This window comes from Silene latifolia, chromosome X (genome assembly GCF_048544455.1).
Source record: "Silene latifolia isolate original U9 population chromosome X, ASM4854445v1, whole genome shotgun sequence".
NCBI lineage: Eukaryota > Viridiplantae > Streptophyta > Magnoliopsida > Caryophyllales > Caryophyllaceae > Silene > Silene latifolia.
In genome coordinates this window covers 59,188,539-59,199,244 of record NC_133537.1, presented here as the reverse complement: position 1 = coordinate 59,199,244, position 10,706 = coordinate 59,188,539, and the positions used below count along the sequence as shown (strand labels likewise).

At 44.5% G+C, this 10,706-nt stretch overlaps 1 protein-coding gene across 1 annotated transcript in view; it reads left to right on the top strand.

Moving 5' to 3' along the window:
- Positions 1–5,866: 5,866 nt before the first annotated feature.
- LOC141617429 (uncharacterized) overlaps positions 5,867–10,706 on the top strand; it is a 29,969-nt gene continuing 25,129 nt past the window's right edge. Inside the window, exon 1 of the mRNA XM_074434630.1 lies at positions 5,867–5,872. Coding sequence (XP_074290731.1) covers positions 5,867–5,872 — 6 coding nt within the window. The remainder of the gene's footprint in view (positions 5,873–10,706) is intronic.

Genomic DNA, 10,706 nt, shown 5'->3' with positions numbered 1-10,706 from the left:
CGAGTGAGGGATACTCGATCGAGTAGGGTGGACTCGATCGAGTGGGCTGAGCTCGATCGAGTGGGTTTGTGGCTAAGTTGAACAGCCGCTGCTGTTTTGTGCAACTCGACCGAGTAGGAGGAGCACTCGATTGAGTGGGGGCTACTCGATCGAGTACGTTAGTGACTCGATCGAGTGCGTTTTATTGTACGTTCTGGTCAGGTTCTGGAGTTGAGGTACTCGATCGAGTGACCTCTACTCGATCGAGTGTGTGTTGTTACTCGATCGAGCAAGTATTGTACAGGTCATATATGCTTTGAGCTATAGGCTATGTGCTTACGCTTGTCTCTCCTCTTATAGCTCAAAGATATACCGCCAAAGAGATCCACTATATACGCTAGGGTGCAAGAGATGAGTGTGAATGATATAGCCAAGATGCTTGAGCATCAAGATGCGCTTATCGAGGCCCTAAAGAGATTTGGGAAAGACAAAGATGTCGGAGTAGACTTTGCCAAGATGAGCACTACGATAGCCCAATTCAACCCAAAGGAGTATATGGGTACTGGTGCGTCAATTTTGCTCGACAATTGGCATAGGGAGATGGAGAACATCTTGAATGTGGTTCATTGTCCCGAGAACTTCAAAGTGGAATAAGTTGCGTTCTACTTGAGAGATACTACGGAAGAGTAGTAGGACAATGTAAGGGAGAGTGCCCTAGATCTGTATCTGAAGCCAGGAAAGTCAGCTATACCGTGGGTTGAGTTTAAGAGAGCTATGCGCCGGGAGTTTGTTCCAGAACATGTTCGTAGTAAGCTGAGGGAGGAGTTTGATGCTTTCAAGATAAGTTCGGATATGAAAGTGGTTGAGTACTATCATACGTTTAATGATAAATCGAGATATGCAGAGGACATGGGGCTGAGTCAGGATAACTTGGCACTGAGGTTTGAGAAGGGGCTAACCTACCAGATAATGGAGAAGTTACCAGTTGGGGTCCTTATAGATGTTAAGGAAGTTTATGAGCGAGCGAGGAGAGCTCGAGAGATTGGTCGAAATGGCCAAAGAGAACAAGGAGAGAGGTCTGAAAAAAAAAGGGTGAGAGTGAGGAGGTGGTCGGTCTAGCTACAAGAGGGGTAACCATAACCAGACTAGGGCTTACTTATCGAGATCGGGTTTTAGTGGTTGAGCTTCTTATGGGCGTGGTCATGGTGGTAGCGGTAGCAGTGGAGTATCTCTTGTTTCAACAGCGTGGCGGTATGGGCCATAAGAGGCATGAGTGTACGAGTGCGGGGCGAGAGGTTTTCGAGGCCATTGCGGAGAGAGCTTTTTCCGGGTCCGTCTCGAGTTATGCTAGCAACCGACCGGCGGGGTCATGGAATAACTAAGGAGGTCAGGGCAACAACAACGGTGGATCCAACCGCAATGGCGGTAACTCTTATCAAAAACCTAAGCGCTAACAACAATCGGTCACCGCCAAGCCATCTACTTTAGCGAGTACGATTCGGGAGGTGGATAAAAGACCAGTGGCAAGTTATTCATGATGGACAAGAAAGCTGTTGTGGATGATGCTCACGTGATCACTGTTACCTTTCTTGTTAATGATGTTTCTACCTTTGTTTTGTTTGATTCGGGGGAGTCACACTCTTTTGTATCGTCGAGTCATGCTAAGCTTTTGGGTTTGAGAGAGTTTGAGTCTTTAAAAGATGAGGTTTTTATAACGTCGGGTGAGTCGATGTCTTGTGGGATGTTTTATAAGGGTGTATCTATGATAGTTAGTGTAATACTCGTCTTGTTTAAGGACCCGTTGACCGACCTTTTGACCAAAGGAGACCCGTAACAATAGATATGAGAGAGGATAAGAGACCTACGTGTCATTTACTCGACCTAGTAGGGGTTACTCAGTGAGTAGTGGTAATACTCGGCGAGTATGGCTTACTCGGCCGAGTATGAAAATACTAGACCGAGTATCACGGTTGTTAACACGTTATTATAAAACGCGAGATCGTAAACCTTATTTCATTTCTCGACGGTTCCTTTATCTTTATAACCCTAACCTCTATCTCTCTCTCTCCTACCTATCACCCACCTCTCTACACTCTCTCACCTACCCTAGACACTAACCCAAGGAGGGGGAATGGTTCATGTTTGGAGTCTTCGAGTCGGGATGTCATCGTCGCTGACTTCGGTCCGTATCTTAAGGTAAGTTTATGCTTCGTTGTTATCTTTCAGTATATTTTTAGGGTAGTCTAGTAATAGGATATGGTTACTACTTGTAGGATTCGCCTCAGAGTCTTGCCTGGCTAGTTGTTGGATGCACTTTCATGGATTAGCGATAAAGAATGGTTTCCCTACTCGGTTTACTATTTAATGGATTTAAGACATGCGTTGTAATTGATTGTACGATTGGTATTGTGATTGATTGATGTTGGTGGATTGGAGTATGGTGTTGGTGTTGAGATGGTTGATGATGTTCGCGAGGTGCGTCCTCGGCTGAGTGGAGTCACTTGCGGGAGTAGCTTCACGCCCTTGATTTGCCCTCTGTGGAACCCGCCGCCAGAGGGGATGTGCACATTAATGAACAGGTTATCGCTCGTTGATGAGCGGGGGCTTAGGTGGGCAAGGCAACGGTCCGCCACTGGCAGGGCTACACACTTTAGTGTGTAGTCAGTTATGAGAAGTGATTAAGAGTTGGAGGTGGATTGTGAACAGCGGTTTATCTTTATCGTACTTTGTCTTATCTTCGTTGTTCAGTGAACTGACCCCGTGTTGTGTTTTGAAAGCTGTGGTGATCCATTCGGGGATGGTGAGCAGTTGGTGTAGTAGGTACATCTAGTCTTGTTTCTTGTGGGGTATGGAAGGGAATCGAGTCATCACGCTACCGAAGTAGATGTCGCCATCACTCATGCTAGTAGTCTTTGTAGTTGTTCATGTTGTATCTTTGTCAAGCTATTATACGATGTAAAGCATTAAGCTATTTAATAAATGTTCTACTATTGTCATTTGATTTACTTACCTCGGAAAACCGAGATGGTAGCACCTTTATACACTGGGGTGGTCCTTGGTAAGGCACCTTGGTATATGGGGGTGTTACAAAGTGGTATCAGAGCGACGATTTTGGAACCTGAACCAATGAACCAAATGAGCGTAGGATGTCAAATTAAAATAAACCTGGTGTATGTGTGTTGGGAGCCCCTTATGTAGATTTTGGGTGAGAAGGTGCCCTCATCTCAGAATCCAGGCTCCAATCATGCTTAAGCCAGCCACCGTGGAAGGTTAGCTATGTAGGAGAGTCTCTGTGCCAGTGTGTATGTCAAATGTGTATGCATGTAGTAGCCTATGTGGTAATGTGACGAATATGTAATAGGTGGAGTTTTGTATGCGCGTAAGCGATGTTTTCAGTAAAGTGGTAGTAAGGTTAGGAGTATGTGTCGTATGGATGAATTAACTGATGAGTCTAAGTCTTATGCATGGTGGTACATGACGGAAGAGGTAACCAATGATGGTAGTGTTGTAACATGACAAGAAGGATGGGAGTGTGAACGGGTGTTTAATGGTGTAGGTATGTATACTTGTAACGATCGTGTGGATGTATGCTCGTAAATAGACTTAGGAATATATGATGTGTTCTTCCTGCTATATAGCTAAGATTGGTTGTGGATACGTGATGTGGCATGAATTGTTTTGTTACCGGTTATGTGCATAGTAACATGTGTTACTTAAGAATATCGTAATGAATTTTATGATTAATGATGTGCCTTGTTGTGTTAGAAATAGGGTCTAACGGTGACGAGCCCAATTAAGTGAAACTCCGAACGACGTTGATGTTTTGCAAAAAAACTCTTAGTACCGTCTTATTCTGTTACTGTTCTGTTGAACTCGGCCGAGTAACGTCCATACTTGACCGAGTAGACCATAATTGGCCGAGTAAAGAGGCACTCGACCGAGTATTCAGAATGACATATTAAGCTTGCTACTGATCTCTGAAGACTCGACCGAGTAGGCCAAATACTCGACCGGGTAGAGACTACTCGGCCGAGTAAACCCGATACTCGACCGAGAACCCGTTTATCGCGGTTCAGCTCGGTTAATTCCAAAAACCCTATAACTCCTCTTCCTATCTTATTTCCGTCTTATTATCATTCATTCTACTCAAAATTCTTCAAACTTTCTGTCTCTCTCAAGATACTTGGGTGATTCTTGGTTGTGGTTGCTCTTAGATCTCCTCTTGCTTGTTCAAATCTCCAATCAAGGTAAAGTATCTAATCAACTTTCTCAATTTTTCATTCAATCTATGGAAAAATTTGCCCCAAAATTTCGAATTTTAACTCTTGTAATCCAGGTTTTATGCTTCTACTTTGATATTTTTGTCCTATTTGCTCTTAAACACCGTCTATATATGTTCTAAAACGGTTTTATGCTTGAAATCATCCATCTTATGTTACAAAATTTTCTAGGGTTTGCTTCAAGTTTTGATTTTTTTTGGTCACCTAGGTTGCCTTAGGATGTTTCTTGGGAGTTTCTTGCTGATAGTAATGCTTTTCTTGATTAGTATGACATGTATTTTGTAAGAAACATCCGTCTTAAAACTCCGTCTTAAAAGTGTGTAATTCGAAAAACAGTCCTTACTATGGCAAATTTCTGGAAAAATCCTTGTTAAATTCATCTTTTTTCAGCATGCCGAAAGCAAAAGCCTCGGCTAAGAAGTGGACGCGCGCCAATGTTCACTTGGAAACGGGTCAGTCTAGCCAAGAACCGTTGTTCCTCCGGTGGAGGAATAGCCATCGATAATTTTCTCGGACTTTATGCAGCGAGCTGCTTTTGTGGCCTTGATGGGTCGGCCCATGAGGCCAACTCGTTGTGTAGATCCTGACATCTTGGAGACCTTGGGGGTTAAAGGGGATATCATGCACATTTTCGAGATTTTGGGAATGGAGGGACTCTACCATCTACGCAAGAAGTCCTATTCATATCTGACCTTGGAGTTTTTGAGCTCCTTCGTGTTTGATGTAAAGGGGAAAACCGTTTCTTTCCGCCTCATGAACGAGGACCAGAGCCTAACACTTGATGAGTTTGCCAACCACATTGGACTAAAGACGGAGAAAGAGGGGTACATTAGTGATGTGGCAAAGAACAGTGGGGCACCCCACTACCTACCTTACCTGATCGACCGACCCGTTCCTAGTGCGAGTGCCATGTTGATCAATGATTTTCAGTATGTGTCACTCCGTATGTTCCTTAGGATGATGACTTGCCTACTGTTCGGGAGGGAGGATGTGAGCAAGTGAACTCGCATGAGGTAATGCTGTTGATATACTATCTTAACCTTCGTCGGGGGATGCCTTTCTACTATAGTGCTCCCGGAGTCGTATGCACTAGTTTGGACCTCATGGCATGGTCTCCGAGCCGCCATCTTTCTTGTGGGGCTATAGTGACCCACTTGTTTCAGAGGTTGACTGACTTTAAGGCCCCACTTGCGTCGGGTACTGGGTTGTTTGAGTCTGTCCCTACGATGGATGAGAAGTACTGGTGTCATATCAGATGTCTTAGGAAGTTGGAGGATGGGTCGTATGCGTTGAGAGTGAGGGGATCCATGTGGATGGTGCTCCCCGATCCCGAGCACCTACCCGTGATTGACCATCTGGCAAAGTATGACCCGGAAAGTGAGGAACCGGAACTTGAGCCTCAGTTTTACTTGATCGACCCCGCCATCCTCCTAAACTTACCTGAGCCCGTCTCTGTGACGGAGAAGTAGCCGATCGCTCCCCCGCCCCGTGAGCGCCGTAGAAGGAGAGCATCTAGGGTGGCCGAGGTTGAGACTGGGCCTTCTTTTTCTACACCGAGCTTTTACCCATCACGGTACTCACCCTATCCCACCGTCCACGACTCCAGGATGCAGGTTGGTGACCTGACTGAGCGGATCTCCATTACCTTGGTGCTCCGGAACATGCACGAGTTGGTCTACAACCAGGGTATAGGGACAGAGTTGGTGCAGCCGGTTTGGTGGAGAGGATCCGGGGTTGACACTGGAATCTTCCATATTACGGAGTTGATCCCAGTTTTTGGAGACCAGCGGAGGAGACCGAGTTTGGCGGCCTCGCGGGACCGTGGGGAGCCAACTACGGCAGTCAGCTGGATGAGGTAGGGAGATGGACCGGTGGTGGAAGTTATTCAGCTGGACCTTATCCGGGAGCGGGCGCATCTGGAGCAGGTACATCTGGCACCGGAGGTGGTGAGGAGATGGAGGAGGGTGCGGATGATTGATTTCCGCTTGTTTTCTAGACTTGTTTCTCGGGTTTGTGGTTGGATATTTGCTACACTTTTTTCATACTCTTTTAGTTTGGATGTTGTAATTGGCCATAAGGCCACTACTTGTTTTTCCGTACTGCTTTTGAGTCGTCTGGCTCAGGAACTTTGAGTTGATGTAGCCATTTAGCTGTTTGCAGGACTAGACTTTGGTGTTGTGTGTTTACGATGCCGCAAAAGCGCATTCTGCTCTGGAAAATTCGGTCGAGCATGCCGATACTCGGCCGAGTATCACGTACTCGACCGAGTACTTCTTGATACTCGACCGATACCGGATATTGCATCCCTTGTTGTTTAGATTTGTATAGAATTAAGTGGGTAACTATTTTTGGTACATGCATGCTTCGATGTCTTAGTGTCATGTTAAGACTTCATGATATGCACTTTGTTTATATGATAACGATATACGATCTAAAATTGAGATGAGACGGTAATAGTTATATGAGACCTAGGATGCGAGTGTTGGCGGTAATCAGTGTTGACTGAATGGCAATGGTATCATCATGGTCCATATATGTACTATTGACATCTCTTTGTTTGTGTTGCTTGTCTTGTCCCCTTAAAATTGCATGAATAGGGTGGCTGTTTACATACATTATGGGCGTGTCGTAATTGTCGCGTGACGTAATATATGTTCTATGGTTGTCATTTACTTGCGCACTTGTAAGTTTGGTTCGAAGGGTAGAATGAACTTCGGGGAAGAAGTTCCTTTTTAGAGGGGTAGATAACATCGCGGTAAAAGTTCTAACAAGTTGATTGAGTCCTTTTATGCTTCATCTGCATTTTAACTTTCAAGTTCTGAGTCGTCACAAACTTATGTAATACGTACCTTTGAATTTAATTTTGCTACGTAATTAACTTGGTAGTTGTATATAGTAATAGTATAGTGATGATGTGGTCATCGAAGCTATGTTAAGGATGTCTAAAACCTAATGCCATATGTATCTTAAACTTTTGTTTTGTGTTCATTGTCGTGAAGCGATAGGTCCTTCCTTAGATGTGTTGTCCGTTGTGTTGGGGATGTATGGGACGAACTTCGGGGACAAAGTTCCTTTTAAGGGGGGAAGACTGTAATACCCGCCCTGTTTAAGGACCCGTTGACCGACCTTTTGACCAAAGGAGACCCGTAACAATGGATATGAGAGAGGATAGGAGACCTACGTATCTGTTTACTCAACCTAGTAGGGGTTACTCGGCCGAGTAGTGGTAAAATTCGACCGAGTATCACGGCTGTTAACGCGTTATTATAAAACGCGAGATCGTAAACCTTATTTCATTTCTCGACGGTTCCTTTATCTTTCTAACCCTGACCTCTCTCTCTCCTACCTATCACCCACCTCTCTACACTCTCTCACCTAGCCTAGACACTAACCCAAGGAGGGGAAATGGTTCATGCTCGGAGTCTTCGAGTCGGGAGGTCATCGTCGATGACTTCGGTCCGTATCTCAAGGTAAGTTTATGCTTCGTCGTTATCTTTCAGTAGGTTTTTGGAGTAGTTTAGTAATAGGATATGGTTACTACTTCTAGGATTCGCCTCGAAGTCTTGCTTGGCTAGTTGTTGGATGCACTTTCATGGATTAGCGATAAGGTAGGGTTTCCCTACTCGGTTTACAATTTAATTGATTTAAGACATGTGTTGTAATTGATTGTACGATTGGTATTGTGATTGATTGCTGTTGGTGGATTGGAGTATGGTGTTGGTGTTGAGATGGTTGATGATGTTCGCGAGGTGCGTCCTCGGCTGAGTGGAGTCACTTGCGGGAGTGGCTTCACGCCCTTGATTCGCCCTTTATGGAACCCGCCAGAGGACGGGATGTGCACATTAATGAACAGGGTTATCGCTTGTTGATGAGCGGGGGCTTAGGTGGGCAAGGCTGCGGTCCCCACTGGCAGGGTTACACACTTTAGTGTGTAGTCAGTTATGAGATGTGATTGGGAGTTGGAGGTGGAATGTGAACAGTTGTTTATCTTTATCGTACTTTGTCTTATCTTGGTTGTTCAGTTAACTGACTCCGTGTTGTGTTTTCAAAACTGTGGTGATCCATTCGAGGATGGTGAGCAGTTGGTTTAGCAGGTACAGGTAGTCTTGTTTCTTGTGGGGCATGGAAGGGAATCGAGTCATCACGCTACCGAAGTAGATGTCGCCGTCACTCACGCTAGTAGTCTTTGTAGTTGTTCATGTTGTATCTTTGCCACACTGTTCTACGATGTAAAGTATTAAGTTATTTAATAAATGTTATACTATTGTCATTTGATCTACTTACCTTGGGAAACCGAGATGGTAGCACCTTTATACACTGGGGTGGTCCTTGGTAAGGCACCTTGGTGTATGGGGGGGTTACAGTTGGGCAGGTTGATCTTCCAATAGATTTGTTAGAATTTCCTATGGATGGTTTTGAGATGATAGTTGGTATGGATTGGTTGGGTAAATACAAGGCTAGAATAGATTGTCACCAAAAGAGAGTCTCTTTGAGAGGTCTTAAGGGAGTTAGTGTGTCTTATCGTGGGTTTGTTGTCAAACCTTAAGTCAAAGTGATTGCAGCGGTGACATTGAAGTCTTGTATGAGGATGGGGTGTCCTTTGATCTTATGCCATGTCAAAGACCATAGTATGGTGGGGCCGACAGATGATCAAATACCAGTGGTGGGAGAGTTACCAGATGTTTTTCCAGAGGAGATACCAGGTTTGCCACCGAAGAGGGACATAGATTTCAGTGTGGAGTTGAAACCAAGGACGAGACCAATCTCTAAGGCCCCGTACCGCATGGGTCCTAAAGAGTTAGAAGAGCTGAAGAAACAATTGGATGATTTGATAGTTAAGGGATACATTAGACCTAGTGTATCGCCATGGGGAGCACCAGTTCTGTTTGTGAAAAAGAAAGATGGGAGCTTGAGGTTGTGCATCGACTACAGGGAGTTGAACAGTGTTACAGTAAAGAACAAGTATCCTTTGCCAAGGATAGATGATCTGTTTCACCAGTTGAGTGGGGCAGGAGTCTTTTCAAAGATTTATTTGAGATCAGGTTACCATCAGGTGAGGATTCGAGACAAGGACATACCGAAAACAGCTTTTCGATCGAGGTATGGTCATTATGAGTATGTGGTGATGCCGTTTGGGTTATCTAATGCACCGACAATGTTTATGGATTTGATGAACCGGGACTTCAGTCAGTTTTTTGATCAGTTTGTGGTGGTGTTCATATATGATATCTTAGTCTATTCCAAGACTAAGGGGGAGCATGAGGAGCACTTGAGGCTAGTGTTACAAACTTTGCGCGATAATCAGCTGTATGCAAAGTTGTCTAAGTGTGAGTTCTGGTTTGAGGATGTTGCCTTTCTGGGGCATATGATTTCTAAAGAAGGTGTATCTTTGGATCCTTTAAAGATAGAGGCAGTGTTTAAGTGGGAAGCACCGAAGAATGTGGCAGAGATCAGGAGTTTCTTGGGTTTTACAGGGTACTATCGTCGGTTCGTGAAAGACTTTTCAAATATCGCCGGACCTATAACAGCGTTGATGAGGAAAGAGAATAAGCTTCGGTGGGATAAAAGTTGTGAGACAACGTTCCAAACATTAAAGGAGCGTTTGACCACAGCTCCAGTCTTAGCTTTACCTAAAGGTTGTGAGAACTTTGAGGTGTATACAGATGCTTCAAAGAACGGGATGAGTTGTGTGTTGATGCAGAATGAGAAAGTCATTGCCTATGCTTCTAGGCAATTAAAGCCTTATGAGAAGAATTATCCGACACATGATCTAGAGTTGGGTGCAGTTGTGTTTGCTCTCAAGATTTGGAGACATTATCTTTATGGGGCGACCTTTAAGGTGTTTTCAGATCACAAGAGCCTAAAGTACATCTTTACTCAAAATAAGATGAACATGAGACAGAGGAGATGCATGGAGCTTATAGGGGAATATGACATGGATATCATATACCATGAAGGGAAAGCAAACGTGGAGAGCTAAAGTAGGGAAAGGGACAGTGTCTCGGTTCTCTATTCATTCAGATGGGAGTGTTCGGTTTGATGGGAGATGGTGTGTACCTAAGGATGAAGAGTTGAAAAAGGTGATCATGATAGAGGCTCATTGCACACCGTATTCAGTACATCCAGGTGGTGATAAGCTGTATAGAGATTTGAAAAAGACTTTCTGGTAGCCTGGGATGAAAAGGGAAACAGCTGAGTTCGTGGCTCGATGTTTGACATGTCAGAGGGTAAAGGGAGAGCAGCGACAGCCACAAGGTAAGATTCAGTCTCTTGAGGTACTTGAGTGGAAATGGGAGTCTATCTCCATGGACTTTATAGTTGGTTTACCGAGGAGCCAGTAGGGTAATAACATGATATGGGTGATAGTTGACCGTTTGACTAAGTCAGCTCACTTTATTCCAATGAAGGATACATGGAGTAAGGTTCAGTTGGCTAATGGGTACAGGA